Source organism: Cynoglossus semilaevis, chromosome 12 (assembly GCF_000523025.1).
Source record: "Cynoglossus semilaevis isolate Cse_v1.0 chromosome 12, Cse_v1.0, whole genome shotgun sequence".
In the NCBI taxonomy this organism is placed as follows: domain Eukaryota; kingdom Metazoa; phylum Chordata; class Actinopteri; order Pleuronectiformes; family Cynoglossidae; genus Cynoglossus; species Cynoglossus semilaevis.
The window spans coordinates 12750141-12763858 of NC_024318.1; the positions used below are offsets into that span (position 1 = coordinate 12750141).

The window sequence follows — 13718 nt, forward strand, 5'->3', positions numbered from 1 at the left end:
AAAATGTCAAGAAACCTTACGGGTTCAGAGTTGGCACCAGGCAGGGCCGGACTCTCAGTGCTGATTAACATCACTTCTTTGCCGACGTTGAAACACTTTCCAGTCACAGTACTGGTTAGCCTTTTCAGTTTATTAATGTTGACTTTAATTTCTCCACCATCGGTTCTGGTTGAACTGTAGTTGTCAGAAAGATTTAAACCTTAGTGTTAGCAAACCGACGGGCAGAGGGAACTACAGTCAACAGTTTAGAACCAAAGACAGAAATTTCAGTGCAGTCCTTTTCTTCTCTTTCTCCACTTTCATCTTGATCAAATCAGTCAAGTCGCTACTCGCACAGCGCTTGCCATAAATGGAACTGGAATAATGTGCAGACAAAAGTTTGATCGATTAAAGCCGTTCTAAACAGCCAAGTGTTATAACAAAGACACAACAAACAGCAAACTGATTCTGACATGACATGGATCTCATTCTGAAACAAACACCTTTAATCATGTGCTTTTATGAATTATCATTGGAAATGTAGAGACACGTCTGAGCTGTAAGTTTGCAGATCACTTTGAGAATCGAATTACGCTGTCGTACAGAGGAGGAGTATCAAACTGTGGCCTGTCACTTTAATGACTACTGAGTGAGATTGAGTTGTGCTGGTTATCCTGCCCATAGTGTGTCTCAGTAAAAAAAAATCACATGGCTCTTATTTGAACTTATCTGTGGGAAAATGCCGCTCCTTCTCGCTCCTAATGGACGACAAACAATGATCTATCACGAGTGTTTTTCCAAGTGTCATCTTTATTTCTGTCTCTCTGTGTAGACGCCTTTAGTCTTTTAAGACTCACTCACGTCTCAGCAATGTGAAATATGTACAGTGTAAATGAACACACTCCACTGAGGCCAGGGTGTCCCTGAGCCGTGTTCGTCATCTCTTCCACATCTATTCGGTCTGTGACACGATCAAGGAAATCCTGTTTGACCGCACACTCCCAGCTGGTTTTGTGTCTCACTGTTGTGTTTGCGTGTGTGTACGCGTTTTTGTTTTTAATGCACAAGCTCTTTGTTAACTTTGATCTCATGATCACATCCTGGGTGTGGTTCTGCAATAGAGGAACATTTGTGGAAAGTGGAGCAGACCGAGCTGTTCTGTTATGTAACGACTGGTCACGAACAAAACCACTGAGAGAGGATTTTAATAGCCCAGATGAGTGTTGTGTGAATTTACTTTCTATGTCACGAGCTGGATGATGGGAAGTTTTATGTGCTTTATATACAAAGTACAGACATTTTTAACACAGCATTTTTGCAAAACAACAAAAAGCAGTTTTGAAGCCTGAACTATTTTCACAAAGAACAGAGCAGTGATTTTAAAACTGTGGTTTTATCTGTTTATATTAAATTCCAATATACAAACTTAGTCCAAGGTTTGAGCAGTATTTGTTTTTTTAATCATTCTGAGTTTTTATCTTGCTCTGTAAGAATCAGAAATGAAATATTTCAAAAACAAGAGAATGAATAGAACGCATTTCAAAAGACTAAAGAATAACTTCTAAAACACAAATGAGATTTTCAGCCTTATCTTCTTTGACATTAAATTCTTTTTTTGTATGCCATAGATGTAAACACCCAGAATAACTCGTCTCTATCCTTCATATTGAGGTAAACTCGAAGCTTATTATTGGGTCAGACGTGACCTTTCTAGAACTTCCTTACCAAAATGTGTTCCCTTTGGCTGTGGTAAAAAAAGACATGGAACCCGAAGAACACTGATCCTACAGGGAAACAGGAATGTTCAGGTATTAAGGGAGGTTCAGGTTTGACTGTAAAGAAAAAAAAAGACTGTACAAAAGTTGTATTTACGCTCCTTTGCTGTGTGTTTTCTTAACAGTAACCTCTGCATTGTAAAATAACACCATTATCTGTCTGTCTGCAGGTTTGGAGGGGCGGAACCTCATGGCACGGCCAGAGACTGTTGTGTTCCTCTGCTGCTGCAGAAGGTAAGGCCTCATAAAGGGGTTTCCCTGCTAGAATAAAACTCCACATCCATTTCCTGCTTCCATCGACAAAAAGCAGCTTTGCACGAGATTTTTATCTTCATTGATCAGACAGCAAAGCCTCGTTTGCAGTTAACAGCCTGTAGTTGTTAATATAAAATCTGTCTCTGGGCAGTTTCTGTTCGTCTCTGTGTGAGAGGCACAAGACGTGAGGAGTGTGAACAGTGACGGGGAAAAGAGACAAAAAAAAGAGGCCAAAACAGTGAAACAGAGAGGCAGCTGCTTTGCAGAACAATGTGATTTGAAGCAGCATTTGATCGGAGATCCCACCGACACCTTTAATAACAACCTGCCCGCTATGCTTGGATGGAGGAGGACAAAACAAAGAGGGGTAACGTGAGGAGAACGGTGCAAGTATTTGGGGCCAAAACTTCCACCTGTCGCCGGAGTTGATGCAAAATAAGACGTCTGCATCTCTTTGTCTTTGAACACATTGGGGGACGCACCCGAAATGGAGCCCTGCTCTCACTGGCTGTGCCACTTTGGCCATCCTTCACTTCTTGACTCCAGCCCAAGAAGAGATCTGCTGATTCACTGCAGTGGTGCTGAGCAGCAGGGATGAGGGGTGGGGGTGGGGGTGGTGTGGGGGGAGTTGGGTGCAACAAGGCTGTTTGGATCTCACTGCTGTGTGATTCCTCTGCATTAATGCATGGCTCTGACGTCAGGGGCCTCTCAGCATGATGACGGTCTAAAGTGTACAGGATTGTAATGACCAATTACTGACTGCTGGAAATGGATTTAGAGACACACCCTTTAATATTTTGCAACATCCATTGAGGAAGTTAGTGTAGTCGTTGAAGATTGCTCACCTCACTGTTACCACTGAAGTATGTAGGAGGTTTTATGGAAGCTTAACAATACTACAAGTGAAACCTAGAAGGCTGTCGGGGCAGGTTCTGTACATGTAGTAGTATCACAGACTCCATTCCCAGCAGAGCTCGTGCTTTCTTTAGTAGTCACCACAGTGACTTAACAAAAGAAAATATTAGTGTCTCTTTTTTGAGGTTGCTAAGACATTATTTAAAAAAACAAACCTGTAAAGAAGTGCAAACATTTTCTTTCAGGGTTAGGTTTAATGGTTAGGGTTAGAGTTAGGGTTTCTGATTCTCACAATTTTTGCAATTTGTTTCTGGTGGTCTCTTCGATTGTCCTTCCTCCACGTACACGTTGTTCAAAGAAAGTTTTAGTCCTTCTTTGGGAGAGGGGAATATCAATATTTGGCATTAAAACATCATAGTTATCATCGCCCAGTGGTAGAGGAATTTTAGCAATTTAATGCAACATTGATTCTTGGTGACTTGGGACCAGGGCTGGTTTGCACAGTCAGCAATGGGCTGATGGATAGAGATGCCCCAGAATTCACAGAGGCTTTACAGCTACGTCTGGAGGTAGCTGCTGTTGTTAGCTGCTTTGTTATAGATATTTTGGCATTTACATCAGTGGAGTGTAGGGTGACCACCTCCATTCCTGATTGCGGCACAAGTAGCAGGTTTGAGTGGGACAATGAGGCACAGCCGCAATCATTTACAGCCAACCCTTTTTTTTTAACTAAGTAACGTGCTTGTATCTCACCTTTTACCCACACAAAACAAACAAAAAACTCTATAGCACCCTAGACATAATCTAAACCTGAAAAGCACACACATTAATTCTTAATTCTTCTAGCAGATAAAACACACTTTCAAATTAAACAGTTTAAAAGTAAACAGGTCTCTGTATAACCAACAACTCCTGTGGACTATATGGCCATCAGTGACCAAAACATGAAAATAAAAAATAGAAATACAGTACTCCAGCGCCACTAAACAGATTCTGCATCGTTGTAGAACTCTCTACAGCCATGTGCATAGATTGAGATTTAAGATTTTCTGCAGTCGGTAGACTGACATGAATGTGCATATTGCACTGCATGGTAAACACTGGTCACTTCTACTGCAGTAATTTTAAACAACTCGTGTTTGTCATTTGAGTGTCATTTGGTTTGCATAAAACATACTGGACACTTTTGGATGTCTGTTGTTGTGTGCTTATTGTGTGAGACTCACGTGTCATCCGGTCGTTTCCCATCAGATTCACTGCCATGTCCGACAGAAAAGCCTTTTTTACACAAATTGCAGAATGCTGCTTCAGAATCTCCATCCACCGGTCTCAGCCAAAAGGTGGCGTCTTCTTAGTACGCATGTGCGCCTTCACAGTATCAAAACAACTGCGCGCTCTCCGATTTCAGCCACACAAGTGTGTGTAATTGCTGCGAGTCAGCAGTTTGATTGACACCCCACTCAGCCTGTCAGCTACCGCCTTATCCATTTAGTAACCTATCATCGCTATGAGCCGCACTGATATGGACATGCCCATAGACAGCCAGGTACATAAAATAGTTTATTTTTTAATTATGTATTATGTCGAATGAAAAGGTGGGACAAAACGTTGAATTTGTCTGAGCCTAAAATTGCTGTGCAATACAACGTAAAGCGGGACAGGTGGTCACTCTGATGGAGTGTGATAACAGTCAGTGACTTTACTGAGAAATCACTGACGGTTGACGCTACTGCTGCTGTTGTGCCCCCTGCTGGCTGCTAAACCACACTATTATAGGTTTAAATGGCACAGTAAAATCACTTGTGCAGTCGACTTGTGGGACTTCTGAAGTTCAGAATAAACATTTGCCACAGTTTACTGCATTTTATGGACCATGATGATTATTTATGAAACAGTTTAAAGATTTTATGACTTCTAAATGTAATTTTATTTAAAATATACTTTGTTGTCATTGTTCATATTGCTTGATACAATTCACCACAACCCACCCAGATATGTGAGTCGATTCGCTCGATCCTCTAATCATTATTTACATGCCTGCTAAGCACAAATAAATACGATCTGCTTCTGATTCATCCTTATTTTCCCCCTTAAAGTAAATTCAGAATTCCAGTCCAGGTGCATTTGTCAGACCTCTGCTTTCCTGCTCTGACCATTGTCCTTCTTCCTCACAGAGGTGACGGTGGCCTATCAGAATGGGCTGCCCGTGATCTCAGTCACTTTGCCTTCACGACGAGAGCGCTGTCAGTTCACCCTCAAGCCTCTCAGTGACTGTGTGGGAGTTTTCCTGCAACAGCTGCAGGCGGAGGACAGAGGCATCGACCGAGTAGCCATCTACTCCACAGGTATGTGTCAAACAGACACGTCCATTCAGCTCAGGTTACATTTAAAAGACCTTACATGTTTCAGGTGTTCCTGTGTTTTGAAGCTTTTGTGTTTTCCTTAAAATAAATAAATAAATAAAATACACTTTAATACTAAAACATGCGCCATGAGCTGGTCTATCCGCCCCCACTCTGCTCCCGGGGCTCATTATACGCATCACAACGACTACTTAAATGCTTTGCCCTCGCTGTAATTGGACATGTGTCGTTATGAAAAGCGGTGAAGGGTTTTTTAAAGCAGTTTGCCGTCAACGCTCCATCTCTCTCTCGCCTCTCTTCCCCCGCCTGTTTAGATGGAGCAAGGGTGGCCTCCTCCACGGGTATAGACATCCTGCTGCTGGACGACTTCAACCTTGTCATCAATGACACCACATACCTCGTGCGGCCACCGAGAAGAGGTGAGAAGTGACAACAGAAGAAGAAGAAGAACATTAGGCCATTTTTAAACCAAATAAAAATATCAGCCAGTATTTTTCTGTAAAAAAAAATCTTGAACAACTTGTACAGATTTCATTTTCAATTTTGATATACAGTATATATAAACAGTATAGGTTAATACTTTATTGTACTGCTAAACTTCTATATAACACTGTGCTACTGTGTGTGTGTGTGTGTTTGTGTGTGTGTCACAGAGATCCTGCCCCACGAGGAGGCAGAGAGGCTCAATGACGTCAAGTTTCTGGTGCAGCAGCTCTACACCACTCTGCGCATCGAGGAGCACCAGCTTAGCAAAGAGCGCGAGCTGATTGGCCGACTGGAAGATCTCAACTCTCAACTTCGCCCCCTAGAGAAGGTCATTATTATTACTGACTTGTAGTAGTTAATGTGGTAATAGTCTTAATAGTATTGGTGTCTTCTGCAGAACTAGTTATTAGGCAGTACGAGATAAATGAGTGAATAGAATTGTATTAGGTAGCTGTTTTAGCGTAATCTACTGCTGTTTTAATTAAAGTACATATTTTGTATGATATCTGGCATTGTTTTTTTTCTTGCACTTGTAAGACTGGTTAGGGACTGTCAAATAGCTGAAGTCATCAGGGACGGTTAAGAGGCTACTGAGTTGGGAAATTGGCAAAGCAATGAACTCGTCATCCTCTTTAATGACATAATCAATTTGTGATCACAACCAAACAGTTTGTCTTGTGATAATTAGGTCTTTATCGGAGAACCGCAGTCTAAGCAAACGGCTTCTCTTATTTGTATTCAGTTTTTGTGCTGAAAGTCCACTTCTGGACTGTTTTTTTTTCTTTTAAAACGGACCCACCCTGTCGCTGTTTCTGTGCAGGTGAAGGAAGAGCTGAGTAAGAAGGCAGAGCGACGCACCACCTGGGTGCTTTGGGGGGGCATGGCGTACATGGCTACCCAATTTGGCATCTTGGCCCGGCTCACCTGGTGGGAATACTCCTGGGATATCATGGAGCCTGTAACTTACTTCATCACTTACGGCACAGCCATGGCCATGTATGCCTACTACGTGCTGACACGCCAGGTAAGAAGCAACGATATGTCAAATCAAATGATCGCAAAAAAATTGCAAAACAATCAATACTAAAACAGTGAAAAATCAGTTTATTTTGAACTGTTCTAATATGTATTTATTATACAAAAAAAGCAAAAAAGACATAATGCATGTGGCTCATTTAGGAATTATTTTTAAACACTATTTGAAGTTACTAAGCAGAGCATGTTGTATTTAAAGATATTTTGGAGGCAACAGCTGCTCTATATGTTAAAATCAGCTCCAGTTCTCCCTTCGTTCAGGTATATATGGGATATTTCTCAGCTCAGGGGGCGGTCATGGCCCTTTGATGGGTCATAAAGTCAAACAAATGAGCCACAGAACTGTTGGTGGTAGTTTATGATGTGTGGCATTCCCCAAGGTTCACTTCATGGCCCCTTGTTATTTTACATACACATGCTTCTTTAAGAATATAATATATGGTGACAAAATCAATATCAGTGTTATGTATCATTCTAATGTTCAATCAACCAAAAAACATCAAGTCCTGTTATATAACATTTTAATATTTTTTCTCACCTGCATATATAATTTCTTACTAAGCAATGATATTTTTTCACATACAGCTTGTTTGAGATGCAGGTACTTGCCCTGAAACCAAAGCCTCCACATTACCTTTGTGCTCTCTTGAATAATAATTTTAAAATCAATGGTGATACTTTACCAACTATCAAAGTGATTTTTAACATAGCTGCCAGCTTCATTACCATACGGACCTGAGCACAGCCTCAGATCATCACACAGACCTGCCTTGTCACTGTGTTCCATCGAAAGACTTTAAAGTGGATGGACTTTTGAAGTGAAAGCTCACAGCCCTGGTACATTCTACCACATTAGTCACTGACTTCCAGTTTTATCAGGTATTATTTTCTCTATTGTTTCAACCATGTCATGCAGTAACTTTTAAGTCCATCTTTTTATCTTGTCTTATTCGGCTTCCACTTAACACAAACTCCTTGAGCATCAGCAGTGAGAACTGTTACAGTAATGGAGTTTCTCTTTACAACAGCGTGTTCCAAACACAGACATTATTTTTGGCAGATTCAGAGGCTGATCTTGTGTCAGTGATGACCTTCGCAGTTGAGGGTGTCACTGGTGTGATCTGATAAACTCACTTCCTCATACAAAGTGCTCCGTCTGTGTCTGTGTCTGTAACCTGCAGGAGTATGTTTACCCCGACGCCAGAGACAGGCAGTATTTGCTCTTCTTCCACAAGGGGGTGAAAAGGACACGCTTTGACATCGAGAAGTACAACAAGCTGAAGGATGATATAGCTGAGGTACAGTCTGTCTGAGGTTAAGTGACCATAGAAAAATCGACCAGGAGTCACATGAAGTAGTCTTGAATGAACACTTATTTATATTTGATATTATTCCTATTTTTTTAAAACACACTTCTACCTTCTTCCTCCCCTTCCTCACTCTCCTCCCTCTCCTCTCATCTTTAGGTGGAGTTGGATCTGAAGCGTCTTCGAGATCCGCTCCAGCTCCAGCTCCCAGTTCAGCAGCTCACCGCCAGTAATAATTGATAGAAAGAGTGACTCCCTCTTTTCTCTGCTCCTACAACCTTCTTTTCTCTCCTCCCCCGTGCCGTCCAACATCCTTCCCCCCTTTTCTTCTTCCCACCCCCACTCCCAATAACCCCATCCCCTTTCTCAACTTTGGGAGTTGGGAGCTATGTTTTTGTTTGTTTGTTTTTTTTCTTCTTTTTTTACGTTCCTGAATGAATCCTCCAGTTGGAATAGCAAGTTAGTTAAAAAAAAAGAAGCTAAATGACAAAGAAGATGATGAGAATACCAGAAACTGACATCTCGTACCGGTGAAGATTGATGAAAATGGAAGGTGAAAAAGATGATAATGATGGTAACGATGATAAACTGGGCACTATGGATATGCCTCCAGTCTCCACAGAGACGGTCTGTAGTGAACTCCAGAGATAATAGGAAATTATCACACCTCCAGACACTCCAGGACAGAGGACACACAGAAGGACATTGTTAGAATGTGTGTGTGTGTGTGTGTGTATGTGCGCGCGCCCGTGTGTGTGTGACTGCATTTTTGTGTGTGTGGGACTTTCAGGGGACACTGGGACGACAGCAGATCCACACAGCTGTAACGTTCCACCTCCTTGAGGAGTCGAACAGTGACCACACACCTCCTCCTGGTCAGGAGCCGTCTCCAGGGAAGGACTCTTATTATCACACACATTAAAGTTTACAAGAAAGTCCAAGACTGCATTTGCACCATCGAGGAGATCTTCGTCTCCCTGGAGCTGAACTCTGCTGCCTCTCCCTCCCTGGGCCACGTCTCCCCCGGGCGAAGGACAGCTGTCCTTCCTACTGTGACCTTTGTCAGGAGCGTGTCTCGACGCGCAGGACGGCGACGCCTCGTTTCCTCTTCCTGTTGACGTCCTCCAGTCTGCGCCCACCGGTCTGCGCAAGTATAAGAGTACTACCGACAACAACATCACTGTGTGTTCTTTTATTCCAAAAAAAATATTTTGGCACTTTTTATTTTGAAAGCCATAGTATATTTGTTATGAGAAGAATATAAATATATATATATATATATATAAATATATAAATGTACACAATCAAATAAACAGATGACCAGAGGCTAGTTTCTTTCAGTGGGGGGAGGAGCTCTTTTCTTTTAGAATTTATGTCAGTTTTCCCCCTTTAATGGCTCACATCAGTGTCTCGTACAGTACAGTAGAAAATAAACTGCAGTATGTACTCTGGCATATCTTTTTATGACAAATACTTGAAGTATACCACAGAGACTGAGGGCCATGTGCATGGCCCCATGATTCAGAAACAGTAAAAACAACCTTATCAGGCTGTAGATGTGTACTAGTGTTTTTCTCTAATCTCGAAACAACACATGAGCAAAGTTTAAAGGTCAACACAGCTCAGTGTCTGACTGTGACGCCGGCCATGTTGCTGTTGTTGTTATTCAGCCACAACTGACATATTTCTTTATGTCTATAAGGAGTAAATGTAGCCATCTGCCTGCAGCAGTGAAGACACAGCAACGAGAAAGAAGATCTTTCCTGGATTTTGAAGTAGAACTCATTGGAAAGATAAAGTTTCCTTGACATTGAGAGGAAGCACCTGACTGAAGACTGCATGGTTTTAATCCCAGTTTCAGGTCTTCTCTATCCTAAGTCTCAATTTAACAATCTGGACTTAGTTGTGGTACAAAGTCAACAAATATAAAGATGAAATAGTTTGACTTAAATAAGCAGTTGACGCCGTGAGTCAGTTCTCAGACAAAAAATAATCGATAAATGTTTCTAGTTGTTTTTGACTTGAAATTTAGGATGTTGAAGAATCACATCATTGAAATCAGATCTAGTCTAATTTGAAGAAATAAATTTAGAGGAGAATAGACGATAAAAGTACAGGCTCCTGGTCTAGTCTTTTTCTGCTGAACAGGATCATTATTTATGAAGTTGACATGATGTTTTTTTTTAAGAAGACCTGGAACCTTGAACAAGAAGGGGAAATCAAACTCCCACAGACGTTCTCCTCTTCAGTTCTTGTCTATTTTTTTATATTAAATATCAATGATTTGAAGATGGCGACATACATGTACATTTCAAATTCCTTCCCCAATGCTGGTTTTCAGAGGTGGGGTAGTTAAGTGCACTGGAAAATAAATGCCCCCAAAATCTCCAAAAATGTAAGCATTTAATTTAGTATAAAATCAGGACACAGGTGTGATTCACATGACTAACAGTCTCAGTGAACCTTTCTGTACCTTCAGTGCTCTATGGATCAGATCATTGTCCTGTTTCTCCACTCATTATCCAGGTGTTACCTCCAGAGTCTAATTCAACAATGAGGCGAAACCAAACCGAAACGGCTGCTTTGTGCAAAATGACAGGCATGTTATAGTTTTCTACAGCTGATGTGACATGAATGGCTTTAATAAAATGCAGTTTACAGAAGGAAGCAAGCGTCGGCTAACGTGTTTCCCCTCGCTGTCTGAGATTGGTTACACCTAAAAAAAAAAGAAAAAAGCAACATGACAATGAGACGCTGATTCATAGAGGCCTTTAGTTTAGATAAATCCTTAAATATCAGCAGAGCTTTCTCCTCCCACTGTTGCTGTAATGCCCCCTGTTCCCTTGATGGCAAGGCAGGGTAGACTGCATGCTGTGGTATGCCCTCAGTAGAAATTTGTGAATGTGTAGGAGCATTATTGCAGTTTTTGTACTTAATTGGACAGTTTTTCTTTGCCACATCTAGCTGAAGTGTCACCCCACGCCTGGTTGAATCAAAGACTATAACAAGCATATGATTATGTCCAATTTCTTTTCTTTTCTTTTTTTTTTTACACTTCTGTTGATGGGATTGTCACTGCCTATGTCTCTGTTAGTGAAGGTTTGTAGCCTTGAGGACTGAGGATCATTGGCCCCTCTCTACTGTCATACATGTGACTCCACTCTGGTAGTTTGACCCTGCACTGCTCTAGATCACCACTTCTGCAGAGAGGAAGCACAAAAACACAACATCTCTGCACACACACATATACACACTCCAGTTCAGTGTCATCTCCTGTTTGTGTGTGATCATTCAGCTGAATCCTACCAAGGAGCACTCAGTGATTTCTACGGTCAAATCAGAATTTACTCATGCGAATCTTCAAAGCAGGATTTGGTCTGATCTTGTGTGATCATGGCATGTGTGTGTGTGTGTTCGTGTGTGTGTGTGTGTTTGTGTGTGTGTGTGTGTGTGTGTGTGCCTGATGGATAAATGTGTTTTCCAAACATTTTTATAGAATGGAGTGTTTCATTGTCTAAAGTTGGCGGTGTAGTATGGGGTCGTGCTGTTTGAGATCACAGAGTCATGTGACTAGTCATCAGGGGAAGAAAAATTCAGTCTAACGATGAAGCCTGTTGTGCTACTTTTCTTCGATGTCGAGAGGCAAAAACATTTTTGTTCCGTTTGCTCTAAATGTCGTTACAAGTGCTAAGCAACATGTCTAGGACCGTGGTCACTGTGAAATGGCCTCAGAAGCACAGTCACATCAGTGGTGAATGTAAGAACTCAACAGCTACTACAACTGGCCCTACATCCATGCACTACTGTGTACTAACAGGTACTGTGACACTAATAATTTAACTGATATAGCTTTAATGTCAGTTTTTTTTACACCGCTGCCCTTTTTTTTCTTGTTAACAATTATATGCAGAAAAGAGAAAATACAGTCAGAGGGCAGGGTCTCTGTGTAAACACACCTGTAGAGGTCCATTATAAATGACTAGCTTTGTTCAATTTTGTAGTTTACATCATTTGACAAACACCATCTCTTCCTTTACACAGGCACTGTATAATGTTATGAGGGTTCTGGTCATGTTTCACAGCACTTGTAATACTATATTGAGCATGTTAAGACACAGACATCGGAGTAAAGTAGAACAGTGTGATCCATGTTTGACCAAATGTTCTCTCTTTTCCCCACACTGAACCTGATGACCTTAAACACATCACTGTGTGTGGACAGATTCATGCTGTACATGGAAATATCTAGAACTGGAAGTCAGCCGCTCTCCATTTGTGTGTGTGGGGGTGTGTGTGTGCACATAGAGTCTGAATCCTCTTGATGAGTGATGTGATCAGTGGCAAAGTTCAGATCACCATTTTAATGGAAACTTTGCACCTAATCTCTGACTGTCAATAGTGGAAAAAAAAATCGGTTTCTGCTCCTCATCCCACTACACAGCCATTCACACGGTTTCCAATTGTTCATTGTTCACACACACACACACAGGCATAGTGATGATGCTGTTACCTTGGAGATGTGCGTGTTTGTGTGTGTGTGTGTGTGTGTGTGTGTGGTGAGAGCGTCCACTCCTCCTCTCTGCTGTTTCTAACACGTCTCGTCATCATCACCTCCTCCTTTGTTATTTCGCCTTCCACAATTATGGCCTTATTGTTTTCTTCTCACGTTATTTTTTTTAGAACAAAATATATCAAATATAAGGGAACTTTATTATAAAGAGGGTGTTGCATGAATGTATGTTTACATGGGAAATTATGTTAAAAAAAATTACAAAAAAAAAAAGATTTATCAAAATAAGAAAAAAAAAAATCAACCTGCAGAAATGATTAAAGAAAGTTGTTTGTAGAGATTCCTAGCTGTAAAGGACAGACGACAGGGCTGCATCTTTTAGAACCTGTCCTGTCTAATCTGAAATAATCCCAGCCAACCGACTTCTCCAACACCATCAAACCCCAGTTCTTACCTCCATCTTATTTACCCCAATAATCCCACACCCGAAGAGTGGGTTTTTGTTTTTGTTTGTTTTTTAATCCCCACAGAACAGAGCAGCACCATCCATCCTGGTGCAGCTATATAGGAACTGTATGACATCAGTTACTACATCCTGGTCCTGAGTCCAGAGGAAAAGTCTCATTAGCTTTTAGGGGAAAACCTTTCTTTTTTTGTTTTGTTTTTATTTAATATGATCTTTTCTGTTTCTTCCTGAATCACATTATTTTTTATTTTATGTGTTGAATGTGTGTTTCTGTTGGTGTGCACTTATTAAAAAAATGTTTAAAAATTGCCTGAAGAGTGAAATGACCTTGAACTTCATTCAGATGTTTTTGTTTCATTTGGTTTTGGGTGCTTTGGTTTTTCTTCTGTTGACATGAGGCTGCAATGTTGGCAAAAAAAAGAAAAATGTAAAATCCTGTACCATTTATGAAATATGTATAAAAGAGAAATGTAATTCAATTATCAATAAAATCCTTATCCAGGTTTTGGAGACGCTGGTCCATATGTAGTTTTTTTTCTCTCCTCAGAGTGATGTCACACACAGATTAATGAGTTTATGGATTTTGTGAAAGCAGCAGCTCCTTCAGGTCTTGACCGTGACCTCTACTTGTCCTTGGCCTTGAGTTTTCCATGGACAGGATGTCCTAAGAGATAGGACTGACCTGAG

At 41.0% G+C, this 13718-nt stretch overlaps 1 protein-coding gene across 1 annotated transcript in view; it reads left to right on the forward strand.

Annotated features, from left to right (window-relative positions):
• mcu (mitochondrial calcium uniporter) overlaps positions 1-13541 on the forward strand; it is a 55685-nt gene extending 42144 nt beyond the window's left edge. Inside the window, exons 3-9 of the mRNA XM_008322280.3 lie at positions 1925-1988; positions 5039-5209; positions 5542-5646; positions 5881-6041; positions 6534-6737; positions 7930-8046; positions 8215-13541. Of these exons, the coding sequence (XP_008320502.1) occupies positions 1925-1988; positions 5039-5209; positions 5542-5646; positions 5881-6041; positions 6534-6737; positions 7930-8046; positions 8215-8295 (903 nt within the window). The 3' untranslated portion in view covers positions 8296-13541. The remainder of the gene's footprint in view (positions 1-1924; positions 1989-5038; positions 5210-5541; positions 5647-5880; positions 6042-6533; positions 6738-7929; positions 8047-8214) is intronic.
• Positions 13542-13718: the final 177 nt, after the last annotated feature.